General features: G+C 39.6%; 1 protein-coding gene across 1 annotated transcript; it reads left to right on the top strand.

Annotated features, from left to right (window-relative positions):
- The first annotated feature begins 1,496 nt into the window (after positions 1-1,496).
- Positions 1,497-2,949, top strand: FAM103A1 (family with sequence similarity 103, member A1). Its single transcript, XM_009874569.1, has 2 exons — positions 1,497-1,677; positions 2,717-2,949. The coding sequence occupies exons 1-2, from the start codon at positions 1,511-1,513 to the stop codon at positions 2,904-2,906; spliced, it is 357 nt and encodes a 118-aa protein (XP_009872871.1). The 5' UTR covers positions 1,497-1,510; the 3' UTR covers positions 2,907-2,949.
- The last annotated feature ends 18,936 nt before the right edge of the window (positions 2,950-21,885 follow it).

Below are 21,885 nucleotides of genomic sequence, written 5' to 3'. Positions count from 1 at the left end.
TAGCGGTGGGTCCCCAGGGCAGTGTCACCTCCCCGGCCCGACGGATTTAGCCCCAGAGGAGTGAAGTTCCTTGGAGGTGGCTCATGGTGAAAACTAACGAGGTTTAACTCATTGCAAAAAAGGAGGGTGAGGCCACTGGACATCCTGTAGGAACGACTGCTACGCCTGCCTCGGAAAGACTAACGCTGCTGGTGGGCTGTGGAGATGTCCAGACACTGACCTTTGTGACCGCGACAGGAAGGAGTGCAGGGCACGGAAAGCTGCTGTGCTCTGTTCCCCACAGACAGCCCACTCACCCTGCCTGAAGCTGTTTGCGGATACAGCGAAGAATTGGGCTTGGTCAGTCATTGAGGGTGTATATCTGTCTTACCTCTCAGGGTCCAGAAGAAACCTGTTTCCTCCTTCCTTCCCCTCAGTTTGCAAGGTGAATATTGGGCTGCTTGCAGAAGAGCTTAATCTGGAAGTCTAGAGGCAAAGACCTTTAATGCTTTAAATTACCCAGGGCTTGTTAAAACAGTAGGTGTAGAGCCTTTCTCAGCATCTGTTAGGAACAGACTTTTACTGGTGGGCAGTACTAGGTAGCACCAACACCTGAAGGGCAAGTGCCTATATAGCCAGGTAAATAAGGAAGCGAAAGCCTTAGACACATCCCATCAGAGGCATATTATGAGGTAATTTAACATTCTCTTAGGTGCTGTCTTTCCCCTGAATCAAATTATTAACACATAAATTAATTGTGACTAAATCTAGTTATTTTGTTTTGCTGGCTGTGCGTATCTGTACGTTTTGCTTTAGCAAACATTTCAAGTTGATTGTCGTAGAACCACAAAATGTTAGGGGCTGGAAGGGGCCTCTAGAGATCATCTCATCCAACCCCCACACCAAAGCAAGATCACTTAGGGCAGCCACACAGGAACGCATCCAGATGGGACTCCAGAGAAGGAGACTCCACAGCCTCTCCAGGCAACCTGTTCCAGTCTCTGTCACCCTCACAGTAAAGAAGTTTCTCGTCGTGTTGAGGTGGAACTTCCTATGTTCTAGCTGTAGCAATGTTTTTGCTGTAAAAAATGGCATTAGGAGTAGACTGGGAGCACGTTCCAGATAAATGCTTTTCTCTATTACTAACCTTCAGAAATGTCCCACATCTTTCTACCACAGCTCATCTACTCTAGGTCTATCAAAACTGATTCAAAGATGCTGCTGTGGAATAGCTGACTGTACTGGGTATCAATCTGAGTTGGTGTCTGTATATCCAGTATACGTGTCCAAAGACTGTACACAGAATTGGAATTGCTTTCCATCAGAGATAACCTATTTAGGGGAGTTATTTTCAGCCTTAGATTGTCAAGGCTTAAGAGTCAGCCATCTATGCTGTCTGCCCAAAACTTAACTGCTCTGTTAATCTGAGTGTAGCATCTCATTGTCCTTCATTTGCCCTAAGTGGATCTTGGTAGTTCTTCATACATTGCTAAAGTCACTTTTATTGTGTTCGTTTTCAAAAGTTTTCAGAATGACTTCCTTGGCTGACATGTCCCTGAATTATGAAGAGATGTTTGCTCATCGATTCACATCAGATGATAAAGAATACCAAGAATATCTGAAGCGTCCAGTAGATCCCCCTCCTATAGTTGAAGAATGGAGAAACAGATCTGGTGGGAACCAGAGAAACAGAGATCGGTACTGATTTCTTTTTTTTTTTTTTAAATTATGGTAGTTTCACAAACATATAGTTAAATGATCCTTTATTTGAGTAGGATAGGAATTTGTTCTGTTCACACAAGTATCTTCTTATTTCATATGTAACTGAGAGAAATAGTCTTCTCTGAAAAGTAATGAGGTTTTACATTTGACTATTGATAGTCAAAATTTTTGCATTGTGTATAACAGTATTAAATAATTTGCTTTTTAGTAAGGATTAAGCTGGAACCACTGAACCCATTGCCGTTGGGTTTGTTCCTGCTCAGCCAGGAATGTTTTTCCAGAAGAGAAAGATTAGAGTTCTGATTAAGTTAAACACAGTTAAGTTAAACAAAGAATCAGTTTCTACAGACTTTTTTTTAAAAAGGGTGATTGTTTAAGGAGATGTCCTTACAAAACTTTGTGGTTCTTTGAACTAATGAGCTCTTACATCTACACCCTGATCACAAAGTGAAGCTCATGTAACTGCTGTTTGTCTACACCACACCATATATCCAAAAAAAATGACTGTGAGGCAGATCAGGTGTCAATAGGAATTGAGATATAGCTGAAAAGCCAAAATTTAGACTGAACAATGGCTAAACATCACTGATAAAATACACTCTTTTAAGTATGGGAATCTACAAGAGATGATGAAGCAGTGGCAGTGTGTGTTTTAAGGAATGTGCAAATTCCAGGACTGTGCTGTTACAGCTAAATTGTAGCTAAGCCCGCTGTCTGTTCAAAGTCTGTTCCGAGTTCCAGCAGTTCACCTAATGCCCGTGAATACTTTGCGTTAGGAAACTGACTGTCCTTCCATCACTGAGCAAGTAGTGTGTTGAGTAGTAGTAAGAAACTACTGAATGATCTCAGGTGACTGTAGATGTTTTCATCAGTTTGTCATAAACACAGACTAGTAATTGAGTGTATAAGCAGTTACATGACAGTTTTAATGAAAGCTGTAAAATTTAAGAGTTATCATTCATCTTTTAAAAAAGTTGCAATTCTTGCGGATCTCTGACATTTCTTTTCGTTGCAGGTTTCAAGATGGTAGATATTTTAGAGGGGACAGATACAACTGGCAAGGTGACTATAGATCTAATCAGAGGCCAGAAAGAAGTTGGGGTAATAACTACCAGCAGCACAGACAAGGACAGTCGTATTCCTCCCACTACGGACAATACGGCTACAACTCCTACAGCCCAGGGCCTCGTTACCATCCCTACTGATGATACTCGTGGTTTCAAAGTCCAGTAATGCTATATAGCAAATGTTGTTAGACTTCAGTTTTCTTACTTTTTTTCCCCCCATGATTTTATAGATAATAGAAGAATCAGTATTACAGTCCATCTGTAGCGTGAATTAAAAAGGGAATACCTTTTATGAATAATAAAAGCATGTTATATGGAGTTTGTTTAGATTAAATTTCTATCTCATTCTTTTGTCTGAATACATACTAGTACACTTTCATCCCTTGCTGAAATTTCTGTTACGTTCTAGAAAACACATCAGGTCAGGAGAAAATACCTGTGGTTTGTGTGCAGCCTGTAGCAGTGGCACCTTGCCTTAAGGTAGTTCTTTTTGAAAGTGACATACCATGTCTTTCTCTGGAGAAAATGTAGTTTGACTTTTGATAGAAAATTCTTTTGATAGAAATTCTTTGAATTTCAGATGCCTTAAAAGTGAGAAGAAGGATGCTATTACAGAAATATTTTATGGAGTCCGTGTGTGTTGACTCCATGGCTTCAGTTTATTTGCAGCATTCCTCTTAAAACATGGTCTAAAAGTTGGAATAAAAATTAAGTAGTTTAAATATGTACTGTAGTCGTTCAGTGGTATTCAAGCTTTACCTGATCAGACTTAGATTAATTTGTATAATCTTAAAATGAATTTGGTATGTGCGTAACAAATTTTGGAATTTCCACTGGAGTAAAAAATTTTGATGATAATTCTAATTAGTTTGTATGAAGTACTTTGTGCGTGTTATAGAAGAAACCACAATCGGTACTGTTCTGTACTTTTTGTTTTGCATGAGAAAGTATCATAAGCAGTACAGAGTGTTGTTTGGTTCTTAGAATTTAATTTCTGTGGGGTTTTTTTTAAGTATTGACACAATAAAAGTAGAGTTCACATGTAAGGATGTTTCTGCCTATTTCTGAAAGCTGTTTTTTGAAACACGGAGAAATTGCAATGCTGTCATCTAGGCTGATGGCTGCACGAGCAGCAGTACCAACAGCCAAGTGTTATAATACTGGACAGCTGTTGGTTTAAGTTAGAAGAATGGCTGACTTGGCTACAATCAAGAGGATGAGACATATTGTGATTAATTACAAGTCTGGAGTGTTAATCCACTATCTCACATTCTACTATAATAGGGTCAGAGTTCCCTATTTCACCGTTTACATGTCAAGCTAGTTAGCATCAGGAGAGCAGTGCCTTTCTTTGTACTTGACATTTTCTTCAGCTGCTGCAGAGCAAGACGGAACCGTCCACCCTGACTCCTGTCAGAGGTCACATTAAGTGATAAGGAGCACAAATTAATGCATCTTGATTTAAAACCAATAAATATGGAAGTTAAAAGCACAAGAAGTACAGTCTCCCAGCTCATAAGGTGTTTTTAAGAGCTAAAAGGGATGTTTCCTATTGATCTTAGAGGCACACACTGTGTGTAGCTTTTACACAGCCTGTCATACAAAAGCTGTGACACAAGTTTCTCCACCTATCTGCCTGCTAAGTATTTCTGTTTCCTGCTTTTGGTGTAATATTAACTCAGATACAGTTTTCAAAATGCTACTCACTGAAATATTTGCCTTGAATTCAGTTGTTTAAACTTAGGAAACTTCTAGTGAGAGCTTTGTTTTTCTTTAAGGAGTTCTACTGGATGAAATGCACCTTTTTTAACCCTCATTAATATGGCAGAGCTGTTGCACTGGGGGATATAAGACCAAGGAAAGTTCTTACCTGTGCACTACGGAGAGCCTGCAAGCTGGCACGGTGGAATTCCTGTTTAACACAGAACCACACGCACAGTGCCAGATATCCCAGGCTCCCACCTCCAAGAAGGGAGCGCATCTCTTTCTGCAGAGACCCTGACACTGCCAGCTATGCCACGGAAGTCAGGCTGTGCCAGGATGTTGTTCTTCCTCACCATCTGGAGGAGCATCTTGGGTTGAAATAAAACCTGGCAAAAGGAACAGATTCTGTCTCATCTGTTGCCTTTCCTCAAGGCCAATAGCTACGTTATTTTTAGTGTCCTCCAGCTAGTGAATAAAGTTTCAACAACATTTTGACCAAACCGCAAGAAGCAGATAGCTTAGGATGGCCTAACTGGCAGTTACGACTTAGAAGCCCACATTTCATGATCTCAGCTCACTTATTCCCAGTTTCTCGACTGTGAGCTCAGGATAGACACAGGCCAGTACATCTTCCCAGTTTCTGTCTACATTGACTCCATCTGCTTCACCATTAGAGCTTTCAATTCAACTTCGATTTGGTCCTTGGATAAGGACTTACATGATTTACAAAACTTTTCCTTGGAACATTTATGGCAAGAATCTAATTTTTTTTGGGGGGGAATACATTTCTAAATGAATCCATGCCTTGCACTGGATAGAAGTGTAAACAGAATTCAAAATATATTACCTCCAGCAGCTTCCACTTAGATAAATTAGCATTTATGATAAAGCCCAGTTTACTGTTTCTGTCAAGCTAAATAAGACCAGTAAGTATTGCCTGCAAGTACTGTTTGTGCATTAGTGTGTTACAGGTGACAAAAGTGAAGCTGGATAACTTCAACATTTGCAACTCCAAACACTACAGAAATTGTTTGCTTTAAATATGCTGGATGTTGCAAGACAAACATTAGAATTCTGCATCTGGAATCTGACTTGAAAAGATCTATCTGACATTTGCTCAGACATGATTATTATCATGAATAAAACAGAACAAAGATAAGTGTTATGTATTAAAAAATGACTGCCACCTTACCAAGAGGTTGAACACCCCAGAAGTTCTGAATACAGCTCTTGGAGCAGTTCTAGATCCCCTTTTGTATGGGCTCTTAATTGATACCAAAGAATTAGCATGCTAAATTACAGGCACTGTGACAAACAACAGAGGAAACTCATTAGCTTTTATACAATTTCTTAACTAGCATTTTAAAAAAATACTAAAGGCTTTCAAATCACAGCTAGGCCACTAGATACTTAAAGGTAAAAGAAAGTGCATAGTTAAAAAAAAATCTTAGTGTGATCTGTGAGAGACAATTTTACAAGCGTTCACTGCTATCAACCTCTATTTTATCCTGGCTCTGCAGCTGGGAAGAGAAACGTGCAATTAGAAGCTGAACTACTTTGAAGAGGCTCTAGTAGAGATGTCAGACAGGGAAGACAAGTATCATTCCTGATACATATACAATCAGTGTACAACCTCTGGAGCAAAAAAGATATTTAATCTGTTTAAATATATTGAATATATTGCAGCAGTTACATGTTTGAATATATTTAAACTCATACTATTAATTTGCTAATAAATATTCTGCTTAACTAAGAAACACATCCACATTTGCTTCTTAACACTTCTTATACTGAGACACTGGAAGGAAAATATTTTTTGTTTCAAATTTAAGCTAAGGTTTTGCCTGCCATCACCTCTATTCTTTAGGAAAAAAGAAAATCTCTGAATTACGCAACTCTGGGTGAATTTTGTTAGCTGACCCTACTTGTGCAGTCACACCTTCTCTAACTCTGACAAACACAAGGGAGTAGGAACATGGAGCAAGAAGGAAGGAAAACCAGGACTGCTCCTTACAGCAGCTACTGACCGCCTTGGGAGCAATGGAACAAAACTGCACCTCCCTTGCCTTTCATTTGCCAATCAGGGAAAATGACTATAATCTGTCCCCTTGTCCCTGCATGTTACAAGAGCTGTATAACCCTGCTTAAATTATGCGCAGTGCTGATACCCTAATGACCAGAAGCTAAGTGAGATTATAGGGCAGGGCAGGTTTCCCTGAAAGCACCCAGGAACCAGGCGGCCTGTTGGAGCCGCACGGAGGTAAATCCCAGAGATCAAAACAAGTCCGGCGGCTTGAGCGCTGCCAGAAGAGTACTCAGCAGCCACACCACGACGGCGCACAGCGCTCGTGCCTCTCCAGAGGATTGTTTTTCATTAGGCCCTGCAGGCTGGGATTTGTGTTTATCATGGCCTGTATTTTTCTTCAGTAAAGCACAAACTGCACTTACTGGCTGTCAGTCCTTGTCTGCTTGCACGAGATAGTGATGCCAAACTGCTACTTCTATATAGCTCGCCCCTGGACTTTCTAAGTACTCGTCCTGTTAAAATGTAAATTTATTACAAGAGATGGTGAATGGTGGTAATAACTCTGTTTTACTCAAAGTCTAATAAATACACAACACAATAGATAATGTGATCATCCCCAGTGGTTACCTTTTGTGCTATTTCTGACTAGCAAGAATACAAATGAATGCTCTCTATCCTAACACAGAGATGCTTTCTTTTTTTTTTTTAAAACAATAACATCTGGATGATTTTTTTCCACAGGAAAGGGCTGCCTCTTTTTCTTTTTCTTTCTCCTTTTTTTTCTTTTTATAGTGAGTAATTCAAATTTGCTTCACAAATAAAAACCATATCAATATTAACCATCAAAGCTGCTCCTGCTCACTGTTTGAAGAAAAAACTTATCTAATAAAAAGATGGGCTAAAGTTAAAAGAACAAGCTGCAAAAATTACCAAGGCCCAACCTTATCCATGAAAAAAAAAATCTTCCAGGATTCAAGCAGAATTTTCAGTCGGAAACTCTATGTTACAAGAATGTTTAAGACACTATGCTTTTTCAAAGCTCTTGTTCCACGTGAGGAGGGACAATATGGTATTTATATACCCACATAAAGTAAATATTTAAGATTATAATCAGTGCTGCTGAGATAAAAGCTAAAAAACCAAGTATATCGTAAGAAGCTTCACATAGCTTTTGGTCACCATGTTCTAAGCTTAGCATAATCGGAGCTGATCAGAAAGTAGATGCTCTTCGTCCAAAGTTGCGTCTGAAGTTTGTTTCTGAAGAAATGCTTGAAATGATGTATTTTCTATTGAAAATATGTTCAAGAAAAATAAAGTAACAGGAATAATTGCCAAGTGCAACCAGCCCCAAGTGATTACTTACTCTTTTGACAAAATAAAAAGAAAATTGTTTCTTCCATAGCAAAGGCCTCGCTTTTAAGTTTTACCCTTCTGTAGTCATCAAGTCATCTTGATTTATGAATGCCACTGAGACCTAAAACAAACTACGTTTAAGAATACTGCTTCAGTGATTTTAATGGCACAAGCATTTAAACGCAGCGTACGAAATGGCTGGTGTTTAGATCAGTGTAGTGCAAGAGCTCTGTGTGGACACATGCTCTTCTCAGGTCAGACTCACATTATTTATTTATAAGCCACATGCTTGAAACACCTGCTCTGAAGAGAGCTGATGGAGCATCAAGCTTGGGGTACACATACCCTCCTCTAAACCCCAGCTACAGCTGAACCATTCTAAGAACATAAAGGAGCTTTACCTTAAATTGCAAACACAGGCAAATCCTATTTCTCCAACCCTGAAGCCCAGAGGATACTTCCATCAGCAGAATTACATTTTCTGTTGATTTAAGGTTAAGATGGGAGCAGGAGGGTACATTGTACAGCCCAGGCAACGATGGGAAGAAGCACGGCTGAGCTAAAGGAACAATGGTTTCAAGGCCATCTCCTCACGTATCCTGAACCTTGCACGGAAAAATAAGTTTTAAGATCTGATTATTGGTTATCAAGTGACTTTACTGCCACATCACAGTCTGGATGGAAACAAACAAAAACCAACCAACCAAAACCTTCAAACTAAACAATCAACTGGGAAAAAAAAATAAAGAAAAGAGATAAATTCCTTCCTCCTCCACAGACTCTGGGAACCTCCCCAGCATAAAACCAGTCGACAGAATATGGACCTAGGAATCTGGAAGCAGTTAAGCAGCTGGCTCATTATACTGGCAGAGTTTAAGTCCTTAAGTAAGGTGGAGAGATCCAAGGGATGATAAACAAATAGCTATTGATCTCACATCCTGCAGTCTGGGTAAATCCAATTGAAAAACCTCTTCAGACCTTACCAGCAGGATTTTAGTTTTTAAAGACAAAACGGATTTAGTGCTAGGTCATAAAAGATCAGCCTAATCTTACTGCCCTCCATACCTACGTTACACATATTCTTACTACTGGCCTAAAAATGGTTTTTTTAAGTCCAATACTGTTTTCAGTCTCTCCTTCCTATCACCAGGCACCAGGCTATTTATTTCAGATATATCTGTTTTAGTAGTTCCTCATATTCCTGAACACTCCTGAAGACAGGATCTTTTAAAGCTACTTTAAAATTCTAAAAAGACCAAGTTTGCCACAGTGTTAGTCATTCTACCTAAACTAAAAAGAAAGTTAAAAGGAAAGGATGTTTTTAAAGATAGAACCAGACATGTGTGTTAATTCCCACCTCAGGTATAAACCATTTTTAATGCTTCTGTGTCTCAGCTTCCATCTGTAAAACTGTGGTTAAGTCTGCTCTGTTTCTCTCTTTTGCACGCTGTATTTGGGCTCCAAATCCTCCCGGGTAGGGGCTACTCCATTTAAAACACAGGTATGGTGTATGTCCCAACACAATGCATTAGAAACATTCCAGTGAGCAAATTAATTTCTTTGATGATTTTAAAATATTTTTTTAACTAAACCCAAGCACATTCTAGACACTATGAAGGTAATGACTTGATTTAAACACCACCTTTATGTCACTCCACAGTTACAAAACGTAGCATTTAGAGGCGGATAGCTGGGATTCTGTGGCCTAGCAAGCTCTCAGAGCTAGCCCTGCACTAAACAACACATGATTCTAATCCTATGGGGGTAGTAGAAAAGCCCTTCAAAAGAATAAGTAGCATAAAGGCAGCCTTATCATATCTAAGAGGTATGGGTACTCCAATTTGATAGTAAACATTGAATTCAAGAGAGGTGGATTAAAAATGAGGAGGCAATCTATGCAAACTAGATTCCACATCAATGAAACACGTGACAGTTACTGGATTGAATGTACTATTCACTTATATTTAATTGATTTTAAAAACATTCATGCATACACCATATGATCATGGCAACAGTGAGTAATATTCCAGCCTTATGTAAGTATCACAGTGCTTGCCTTTTAAAAATCAAGTAGATGCAAAAAATTTAATGCAAACTGCTAGAATTACATAGTTAAGCATCTGAATTTCAAAACCATTAAAAGTAAAGTCGTTCTTTGCACCTACTACAAAAGAAGAGGAAAGAAAACACAGTGGTAAGGGAAGGAGTGGATGAGTCAGCCTAAATGGAAGAGGGAGTGTACTGGTGTAGGAAAGAGAAGAGTGACAGAGCAGCCATTGCAACAAACATGTCTAACCAAAAATAAAAAGTCTTCTTCTAGAAGAGCCTACTGAAAGGTTAGAGTGTCCTTAGTAGCTGAGAAGACAAAACCACCTGACTTAAGGTAAAATACAAATCTATTTTAAAATCATTTGTGATTGATGAGAACTGGAAGACAAAGATGGCATCCCAGTCCCTTGGCAAGAAAATTCCTCCAGATGGCATTTATTTCTCATTAATGCTCTGGGGGAGGATCCTAGACTTCCCAGCAGGTCCCATCGTGACTTTGGATTCAAAGCCGTCCACAAACTCAGCTGCAGTTTGGCTCGACTCCACTTGTGCTGCACATGCATATGGCACACAGCAGTGCTACAGGACATTAGCTGATGAATGACTTTTAATTTCTGTCTCTAAATCACACCTCCTGTACTATGTTTTAAAAGGCAGAAACCTGTCTGTAACCATGCCACCCAAGACGTGGCTCAGAAAACCTTCTCAGGCTCTTCACATTTTCTGCTACTAGTATAGGAACTTGAAGGATTGCTAAAAACCACTAAGAATTGTAACACAAAGGAGAAAGGAAATCTTATAAAGTGAATGTCAGCTCCTTTTTGGTTATTCACGCCTCCCAAAGTGAGCAGCAAGATGATCAAAATGTCAACCCTGAGTTAACACCTTATCAACTATCTGCGTCTTGGTTTCATTTGGCAAAATCAGAGCAGGGTTTAAGAACACTCTCTAAACAGAAAGATCTTTATTCCCCGTTTATCACCAATCTCTTTGACTGGGCCTGTTGAGATGTCACCACACCATTATCACATCCCTCCATATACAGAACATCTGTAGTTTGGTACAATTTGGGTTTGTTGGTTTTTTTTTGTCCAGTCCAATTTTAGAAGCACTGGGGGACAGGCTTTCCACACTTCTCTCTCAAAGGTATTCTCTGAAACTTCTGGAGCTCATTGCCAACTCCTTCTTCCCTAGCAATGGCTTATGAATGGGACCTCCTCCTCTTATACACTGTTTGTCATCAGTTATGGATTTTTCATCAGCTTCACTGTGGAATAGTGTGTAGCCTTACGGTATTTTTGTTCACACCATCTGGGATAAAAGCAGTCTATTCAGAGATCCCAGGTGAGTTCAGGAGAGTCCAGGATCCTTGGGGTAGTGCTATCCACCTGCCAAAATCTCTACCAAGCTCCCCTACCATGTAATACAGCAATCTTATAGTTAACTAAACAACTGAGTGCCTCAGTTTCAGCAGCTGAGTGGAGGTTGCTTAACAGAAGAAAATGACTGTAGGTAATAAAAAGGCATTGACCCTTCACTAGGATTTGTCTGGCTTAGCACAGATGGGGTGGAGAAAAATATGGACCTAAAAACAAGCAAAAGGTCCAAAGAGTAGAATTTATTTGAATTCCTACAGATTAAGCTGCTAAATAGAATCACAGAATCATAGAATAAATCCCATTCTTTTCTGTGAGCATAACAGATATAAATATATAGGAGCAGTCAGTCCACTGCAGCATGCTGAGAACCTAAACAAATGTTATAACGCATGAAGGATCTTGTGCTTGTAACATCTGCATCGCAACCGGGGCGGGAAGTGCCATGCTGGGTCTGCGCTGTTTCCGAGGCTAGCGATGCCCTGCTTGTCCCCGTGACATTGCCAGCCTGCAGGCAAAACTGGAGAGCACAGTTTGGTAACAGCGCTGATTATCCGCTGGCAGATGATAAACTGCAGATTCTTATGCAGTAACAGCAAGGCCTTCTCTTTTAACTAGCAAAACGCTACAGCAAAATCACTGATCTGTAGTTAGGATTTCATTTAATTCAGGAAATTGTTTACTCTGTGTCCACATCCTATTCCTTTTCCAAGTCAAATTAACATGCCACTTCAGGCTAAGATAAGCAATACATCCTGAATACTGATACAGGCTAGAATGTGATTATGCTAAAATCAGTTTATAAATCCTCCTCATTGGTCCTTTGTCAGGAAATTTCATTATACACAAAAGGAAGTAAAGAAATAATCCAAAAATCAAACATAGTACGGTTAAGGAACAATTAAAATGGAAATTTAAATTTGCCTTTATAACCTTCTAAGAACATTCAAGTTTATACGGCTTTAAATGATAACAATTTTGACAAAACCCCATTTTTTTCCTTTGTGAAAGGAATTAGCAAGCAATTGAAAAGCTGAAGAAAAATGAAACTGCACTTTTCACATTTGTTATGAGCCTATTCTCACTGTGCAGCAGGAGAGGTATTTATCACGCATAGCCTGTCCTTCTCTTTGGATGCTCTCTTCCAATTTGGGCTAGAAGCACTGTGTGTTAAAGGATCATTAACCAAAGTCACGGGTATCATCTCTCCTCCACGAACAAACACTGTGAACACCACAACAGCCACAGAGATACTGTATAAGCAGGGCCCAGTGTAGACCTTGGGGATCATACAAGACAAGTAGACAGACTAAATGAACTAAAAGAACTCTTTTTTCCCCAAAACATACTCATCCCAAAGAAAGGGCAAGGTGATGGCTTTGCAGCTGCTGAAAGCCTCCGTGGAGCTGGTCAATCTCTTGTGCAAAGTCCAGAACCTACACAGGCAGCCCCATCGCCTTAAGTCTTAGCACAACCTGTTTCATTACCTGGCTTCCAGAAAGACAGTGCTCTTCTCTCTTGTATTTACATCAAGTTTCAAGCACCTAACTTTACACTGTGAACACAGTATGAAAGACAATGGGAGACAAATACCACCTTACACTGGCTTATACAAATCGTGACATTGGGACTGAGTATTGTTTCATGAAACAAAGGGCTGGGTCACAGAGACATACGTTTCACATCAGCACACTTCAACAAAGTTTGAAACAGAGTTGTAACACTGGCTGCACGGAGTTATAAACAATCAGATCCCACGGTGAGAGGTATACTGAGGTACAGGGAAGAATTACTTCCTTCATAGTTATATTCCTGGCTCCAGGCACTAAATGCACTATCTGAGTACTCAACACAGAGAATTATAGAAAACTGTTTTTTGAAACTGAATTCATTCCTGGCTAGTTTCTCCCATGTAAACTTCTCTTCTCTATGGCACTCTTGGCCCCTAGCACAAAGGGGTCGATCCATGCCCCAGCGGTTTTGAAACCCTTTCTGCCATAGAAGAGAGAGATGCAATGTCTGGGATAGCAAAGAAAACTGAGCAAGACTTTCATTTCCTTCCACGAGTTTCATGATCTACTTTGAAATCTTTTTCCATTACCATTTAATGGTATTGTAATTACTGTAAGTCTCTAGAGTTCAGAGAAATCACAAAACAAATGGAACCTTGATTATGCTCTTATTATTATTTGCATAACAGTGCAATGAGAGACTTTGGGCTTTACCAAAGAAATAGAGGAGTGTGCATCTCCAAGAACCTCTATGTAATCTAGAAGGAGAATTTGTAGGTTATTACAACCAGAAAAGACTGGAGAAAAGGGACAAAACACAGACGTTGCTCAACTTCTCATGACTTTTAGAAGTCTGACATTCTTCTTTGGTAAAGATTCGGTCCTTCATGAAACTGAACATAAAGATAATCAGCAGTCCTAGTCTCTAGAATTATCTCAAACTTCATTGTTTAGGACAAGTTCTTCTCCAAAATCCTTAAATGCAGTTATCTGCCCAGCTGCCAATCCAACGTTCACAACAGTCCTGATAGCTTATTCTCTGCTGCCAAACCTGCTGCCAGTCACACTTTTCTGTGGCAACTAAGAAGTCACAGATTTATTTATCCTCTAAAACTGTGGGCTGTATACATCCTCTAACACTGAACAGGCACGTAGCAGTAGACCAAAGCTCCTTAGTGGAGAAAGCACACCATTTTTTAAAAAATGACAATAGCTGTCTCTTCTGCTGAACGCTGTTCACAGACAGTGAGGCAAAATAAAATAAGTGTTTGGTTTACTCTCTCACATACTACAGTATTGAATGAGTCAGTTTATAAGAAGACCTGATTTTACCATTCCCAGATGATTTCACTTAAACCTTGAGTGTCATCCCCTTCTTGTATTTGCACTTTTTCAACAGTGGAAATTAATACAGCAGAGGGACTAGGTCTCAAATTCAGAGGTAAAATGTGGCAATGATGGGTACAGATTTCTCTAAGTTCAAATTTCTCTTCTAATTAGAGCCTTAATGCTTTCTCTTCTGGCACAGAAATAGAAGAGTGCATCTTATATTTTGAAACAATTTTTAATACAGCCCACAGCTAGCTACCCCTGCAGAGCAAACTCTCTTCATATCCACTAACCTGAATAAGCCTTTCTGGCAGCAGTTCCTCCCATGGCAAAAGGCCAGAGGCTGGGCTCCCAGGGCTGCCAATTGAGCGTAATGGAAACCCGTGGGAGACCTCACCATACTTTGGACAAAGACAAGACCCCAGGAGTTGCAGTTGGCCCACTCAGGTGTCAAAGGGATGTGCCAGCCTCTCACAGCAATTACAAAGTGTTAGTCCTGACTTGCTCTGAAGGATAATAGTTCAGTCACCAAAATGAAAAAATACTGGCAAACTGTAGCTGCCTTTGTAGAATCAATTTATTTAAATGATGGGAAGGCATGAGCAGGTCACCAACGTATCATCCATCTGAATTTGTATTTTAATGCACACAACTCTAAAAAACTGCATCAGTAGATACTCTTTCAATACTACACATCGATGGCCCTTACATGAATCTATCATTTCAGAAGATGAATCTTTCCTTCCTGAAAGAATTTCAGCTTGGCATTCAAGGGCTCAGAATTCACACTACGATGGCCACAGGTAATATTCTTTTCCCACCTAGATTCATAGACTGCAAGTCAAAAATACCTGTGAAAGTTATACTGCAAATTATTAGATTTACAATCTTTGAAAACCTGACAGGTTTTTTTCCCGTTATGACTTTAGTGCTAAACAGCCCAGCAGGTGCTATAAAATATCTAGAGTCTATCACACCCTCTCTGCTGTGCATGTTCCTCCCAAGCAGAGCTTAGAAAGACATGCTGCAAATGCTTCCAACAAGCCAACCAAAATTGCTCCTAGTCCAACAAATGCTCTTTGATTAATCTAAAAGACTCCTTTCTTTTCCCCTTCCTCTCCCCACCATGTCTTATTTATTTTTTGATTGGAGAAGTTTCATCCCAGTATACAAACGCAGGAATCAGACATGTTCTGTTTCCTCAGTTTAGTCAAGGTACCTCCCACTGGGGCAACTGCAGGACAAAGCCTAAAACCCAGCCTGGAAATAGCTAACATCTGAAAATGAACCAGCAGAAATTGCTTATTTAAGTTTATAAACCCAAGTCTGTAAAACTTGGAGCACCACACTAAATTTTTCCCCACGTCAAAAAACCCAAGCAGGTCCACTGAAGTGAGCAGGAATCATATGCAGCCGGGAAACCACAGGTTTTCTATAGAAAATGTTGTTAAATATCATCTTCCATAAAACATGCTTTAGTGGAACTTTTCTTCACAGCCTTGTGACATGAACAGGGGTACTGAAACTACTCTGTTCCTTGTGCAGGTCTGTCTTACAGCAAGATCAGATGAAAAAAATACTTTCAAATTCAGATTTGCAATGGCAACCCCATAAAGCTGGCTAAAAGGTTTATGGCAAGCACTAGTATTACATGTTCTTTTTGTCCGTTTCTCTAAAGTGTGTAACGTGTTAATACCTCCACCAACAGGCTCACTTCACGAATTTTTTCAGATTTAGGATTCATATACTTTTCAGATTACTGAAAGTTCTGTTTAATTAGATCTTACACCTTTTCTACTTCTACACACAGAGGCATTTGGCTACTGAAAGACTGGCGTTGCCACACACCCACAATTTAATGATAACTATTGTCAAATTGGTGTTTTCAGATGCTCTAATTTCACAGAAGTACTGCCTGGCACTGTATTAAATAAAGAAAAAAAATATGCTAGCTGATACATGACCAGCCTTTAAAAATATTCAACAAAAAGCTTCTGGGTCTGCTTTAGGAGCTGAACCTGAATTCAGCAAGGAAGTGACTGAGCAGAATCAGACATTCTCATTAAGTAAAATTAGCCAAATGCAATTTGCCTGGCTGGTCCCCTCTACATATTAGCATTTATATTTAGCCAGCGATAAGCTTAATCAGGTTTTTCAAATAAAAAGAAAAAAAAATCCCCCTAAACTCCATAAAGCTATCGGGTTCGTTAGTAACAGAGTGCACTTCCATCGTAAAAAGGCAGCTAAGAAACTGAAGAAAATTGTCTGTTCAGAAGTGCATCTTAGCAGCTAACAGCAATCTTCCCTCATAGCAGGAACATGACCTCACATACTTGCCAGTTGATTGCTGTCAGATTTACTGAAGACAAAAGGAGACATTTCATTAAAGGACAAATGCCAGGAGGCTACACAGAGCTGCTACAGGGCTTCACTAGAAGGGACAAGGTTTGCCCTCTGATGGCAAAGATTCTATCACAAGGTCTTTTTTTTCCCCCCTTCCACAATGAACACATCTCGAAGAGCTGTCAGGCCCAAGAAAGAGAAAAAGAAACAAAGCAGCTTCTAAGGAGATACGTGCCAGCCAACAATGCTGATGTGACAGATGAAGAGCAGGAACTACCCCAGAGAGCCTGGTCCTGCTGGAGGGCACTTACCTGAAACAACGGCAGCAGCAGAACTGAATGTGGGGGCAGCAAGAGGGCACAGGGACCCAAGGCCCAGAGCGTTAGAAGGTGGCCACCTGAGCTGAGCACGTGTGGTGGTATCGCTGCCAAGTAACCCTGCAGACCTTCTGAACATCAGAAAGGAAGCAGAAAACTTTGCGGATTTTAAGACAAGCTATTCACAGTAGCACAAGGGCAAGAAGGCTCCATAGAAATAGCTTGTTTTATACAATTCAACTTGCTGATGCCCCTTTCAGACAGACGGGCACCAAACACATCCTAACATGGATTGAGAGCCTTGAAATATTTTGTAAGTTATGCCTCAATGCATCCTGGTTTGCAAAACACCACAGCAGTGAAAGCTGGCCAAAGGAACAACATGCTGCAGTCCTTCCCAGGCACACTGCACATGAACTAGGTAACAGAAAAATGCAACTTCATGACAGTCACACCAGAATTACACTTTGTAACCCCAGTTATTCTCTTAAGGCAGACAATTGCTTTATCTGAGCAGCACAAAATGAGGCTTTGACCCTCTGTTGTTCATTTGAACACTCTTTTCTCCTTATGTCCATAACTGTTCTCTTTACATCATGTTACTATAGTGACCAACTAGTAAATTGATACTCAATATATTTCCCTTTCTACCTGTGTTACTTCAGATTTGGAAACTCAAACTGTTATTTAAATAATATTCCAAAAACTGAGCCTTGAGCTGTAGTAAGATGGTATGCTAGACTACTTCATTGCTCTAGCTTCCCCAGCTCTTTAAACAAGGTAGAAACAAAGAAATGCAGCATTTACAGATGAAGGCAAAATTCTTCATGGTTCACTAACAATTACCTGAAAACGTAATGTATAAAGGACCAGGAAAGAATTAATTCCCCTTACCTTAAAAAACTATCAGACTCTTCCTTTCAGACAAGTATTCCATTTTGTTAGCAGCTTTTTGTCTGTTTAATGTGCCTTGGTTACATTAACAGCACTCGGCCCCAAGTGCAGCAGCCTTCCTAGAGAATAACGACCGAGATACGCTTTACGTGTCAGCAAAGCTTTGTGTTCCCAGCAGGAGTCAGGGAAGCACATTTTTATCATAACTAATATGACAATGAATCCTCCTGAGATAAAGACTCAAGACACGAAGAGGGGAATATAACAGGTTGAAATAAAAAAAGGGACTTGGCTGGTTCAGGTTTTACATACACAAGTAAACAGTATGAGAGGGGAAACAACACAGCGAGACGGGAACTAATGAGCAGAAAGATCAGGTGTATCTATCTTCCTGGAGGCTGAAAGAAGGAAGATATTAAACTGTGCTTTCTGGTAAATTGCCACTGCCAGTTATTGACAAAGTTGTCAATTATACAGGATTATTTAGACTGATGATACCTGAAGAAATGGGGATTTAGAAGCACTTGGGACTAAAAGGAGAGATAGGAATGTGCTGCAGATGATAAATGGAGCGGATTAAAAGTAAAAGAGCAGAGAGGTCAGCTTCAGAGGGTATAATTAAATATCCTTAATTAGCATATTAGAGTATTGCAATGAAAGCATATACGTACTTTCAAAGTTGGATTTCAGAAAATAAATGTGACAGAGCAGATGAAAGACCAAGAATATTCTATGCCATAAGACTGCTTGGCATAGCATTTTTTCAGATAGCTTCTATTTTGCTAACGTTTAAGTAACTTAGTTATAAAGAAAAAAAAAATGTAGTGACTGCCCAGGTTTGTAAGCAACAAGATATTAAATCACTACTAGACAGATTTTACTGAAATTGGTCAGACAATGCATTAGGAAAAGAGGATAGTGCTTGAGTCAACAGAAGGATTTCAAATAGTGGAGTAATCATGTAGCTTAATATAGACATTAAGCAGAGATCAACAAATATAAGGAGGGTTGCAACCGGCATCATAATGTTTTTAAGTTGGTCTAGGAGTAAGAGTTAAGTTTTATTTTGAGACGGGATGTGAAAAGTGTTTTGAACTTCTTGGCAGAATCCTCCTACAGTATCACAAGGTTGCATTTTATTAAAAACACTCTGCTGAAGAGTTAGGGATATTTGCTACCACTATTTTTTTCAACAGAATTAGAGATATTTCACAGGTTAGGCTTTCCATACAAAATTTGCAAGAGCCAGGCCTAAGTCACAGTTTTGGCATTGACTTGTTTGGTCAGGCAAGCTGCTAAACTCTTCTGCACCTCACTTTTGATATACAATGGACCAGCAATTCCTTCCTGCCAGGCATTTCACCAAGACACATGTATCCACAACCAAGGTATTCCAGACAAAACTGCAAGACTGCATGAAAAACATTGATGTAAGAGGCTCTCAGATACTAGATAGGGCAACACCCCAGTGCTATTTATCGTACCGTTCCAAAATAATTTTGGTTACTCACATTAAATAAATTCTCTGTTCCCAGCATGTAAAGGCTTTATTTGCCACACTGCTAGCCAGATCATCGTTTCAGTCTTAAGTGAGACAGGAAATAGCTACCAGGAGAACTTTATTTCCATACCTCTGCTCTGGCTGCTACTGTGGCTTCCACCTGCTGCAGCTTTTTCTACATAATTGCTGAGGCCTCAACTAAGTAATGCTGTGAGCAACAGAAGCCCGGGCTTCAATACATGCCACCAGTAATATTTCTGCTTCCTAAGAAGCAATGCTAAAACCCAGCCAACTACAACACGTTTCGAAAAAATATTGCACGGTGACTGAACCGGACAGGTTAAAGTGAGTCTTAAATACCGTATTACAGTTCAGATGAAAGAAAAAGTATTTTACTTGGCCACACACAAAATCAGTGTTATGTAAATGGCTCCCCCCTCCCCAGATACACCCTTGTAAATGCAAGAGAAAACGGAAATGCAATAGGGAGGAGGGCACAGTGGTTGTTTTTCCAAGGACTAATAAACTTCCCAGCTAAACAGTACTTGTCTTCTGGTTGACAAGTGATGAATATGACAACACGCCTGGCTCACATGACATAAAAATGACTGTAATACACTGAAGGCACCCTACTTCTCCTCAAGTTTCTTTCACTGATTAGGAAGAAAATATGCAGAATGCCAAATGAAGGTGTTCAGAAAAGCTGAAACCTCTGAAGCAGATGCTAGCAAAGACTAGGACGAACATGCTGATAAGACAGAGAGGGAACTGAAAGATTAAATTGGCTATTGTTGTAGATAATCACAACTGAAGACCAATAGACTTTAGAGATCACACCTGCCTACCCAGCTCCTCCCTCTACCTGGGTCTGAAATCATGGGAACGCAAAATACATTATTTCAATATAGTATATAATACATATCATGTAACACATTGTATTAGCTTCCAAAGAAACCTTTACAACAGCTGCTGAGGCATCCAATTCCGAATATAACTTATAAATGCAGGATTCCTCAGTCTTTGGATTGTTGTTTTATTCTCACAATAAAAAAAATTTAGGACGTGAAAAAAACCCAAACACATGAACACTTAGTTTTGTCTTGCTTTGCCTTAACTTTTCTGCAAGACATGGCACCCCTCTGCTGGGCAAGAACAGATGAAACGGCAAAGAGCTGTGACCAAAACTGACTGAACAGTAGAACAAACCCAGCCTGCACAGACTGAAAAGGATAAGTAAGGAAAGGCAACCGAGGTACTGTATGGCTGACCAAAAGCCTGAGAAAATAAGAAGCACAGGTGCAAACCATTAAGCAAACAGCATTCACAATTTAGACTTGGTTTTCCAAACACTGTCCAAACAAGAAAGTAACACTTGTCATATTTAAAATGAGTGACCCTGACGGAGCTGTCACCTTGACAAGCAACAGTCCTCTAACTCTAAAAACAATTGTCGCAGTATTTAGGATAAGAGGAAGCAGAATTTCCTAAAGCAAAGAATTTTTGAAAAACTAAAGACCTGTGACATCCGCACTGCATGAAGTTGGTGAAGAAAAGTAGCTGTAACTTACCCATTCATAACACTGGTTTCTAGGACAAGGTATGACAAATCAAAACTTCAGAACAGTCTTTTACTTTAGGCATTATGTTATATATACATAGATATTTAAATACAACAACCATAGTAAAGATAGGATAATTTCAGACATCAGTGATGCAAATGAAAAAGCAAACTCCTACCAAAGACATATACAATGTCACATAGATTTTTTGGAAAATACTAGTTAAATCTTACTCTGATCTTTGAAGCATGACAGAGAAGTTAAGCATTCTTTTCTTTAGGCCTGAGACTAGAGTTGCCCATTTTGTCTCAGATGTCTCATTCTGCTCTACAAATGACTCTGCTTGGTTCTTTATGAGTTGGAGAGACTCCTCAATTTTAAACCAATAAATGATTCAAAAAGGCTCTGTTTAAAAAATAATATTCTAAAAAGTGACTTCTAGGAAACCTTTTGTTGTTGTTGTTGTTAAAAACATAAACACAAACCAAAGTTTAATAATATTTTTTGCCCCTTTTATTACAAACAGTTATTACACTTAACGTACAATCATGTATCTTTGTCAAAGGTATTTCCACTTTTCAGGAAACTAATTACAGACTATTACAAAGTGATAGTGTGTATGCAATTACTAGGTTCTGGGTCAGTTTTTCATACTGCAAATTTCTGGTTCTGTTTCAGTGGTTCAGGTGATTCTGCTTTTAACTTGCCTTTGTGATCCACATGTTTATTTTTGATGTATATATGTGGACATAGCGCAAAGCTGCACCCAGCACCTGCTGCTAGATATTGAAAAACACATTCTTCTAGGGTCTTCACCATCCACACTCATCCTTTTGTACCACTTCTCACACTGAAGCCTGTCACTCTAGGTTAGCTTTGCTAAGCAAAGTTTGTTTGACTAAGAAACAAATTTTCTAAACCATTTGTTTAAGGAGCAGGACCAACAAGAAACTCCCCAGAGGGGAAAAGTCTGCAGTGACAGAAGCAGATACAGAGCCTCAGTAAAGATAAGGTTCTCTAATCAAACCTACACAAAAACTTCAGCTATACAGCAGCTGTATTAACAAGGGAGGCAGGCAGAAGGAGTACCTTTCCCTGGTCACTGCACATTCTCAAGAGTCCTAAGACTTACATAAGAAAGGGTATCAGTCCATT

The sequence above is a fragment of the Apaloderma vittatum genome, unplaced genomic scaffold, assembly GCF_000703405.1.
Source record: "Apaloderma vittatum isolate BGI_N311 unplaced genomic scaffold, ASM70340v1 scaffold40448, whole genome shotgun sequence".
Taxonomy (NCBI): Eukaryota; Metazoa; Chordata; class Aves; order Trogoniformes; family Trogonidae; genus Apaloderma; species Apaloderma vittatum.
The sequence above is the reverse complement of the archived record's forward strand: the minus strand, read 5'-3'. Positions and strand labels throughout refer to the sequence as shown.

Excerpts from the sequence above, each read along its gene's own strand:
- FAM103A1 (XM_009874569.1), top strand. The coding sequence starts at position 1,511 with ATGACTTCCTTGGCTGACATGTCCCTGAATTATGAAGAGATGTTTGCT. Across the intron at positions 1,678-2,716 it reads AACCAGAGAAACAGAGATCG|GTTTCAAGATGGTAGATATT; the intron begins GTACTGATTTCT and ends TTTTCGTTGCAG.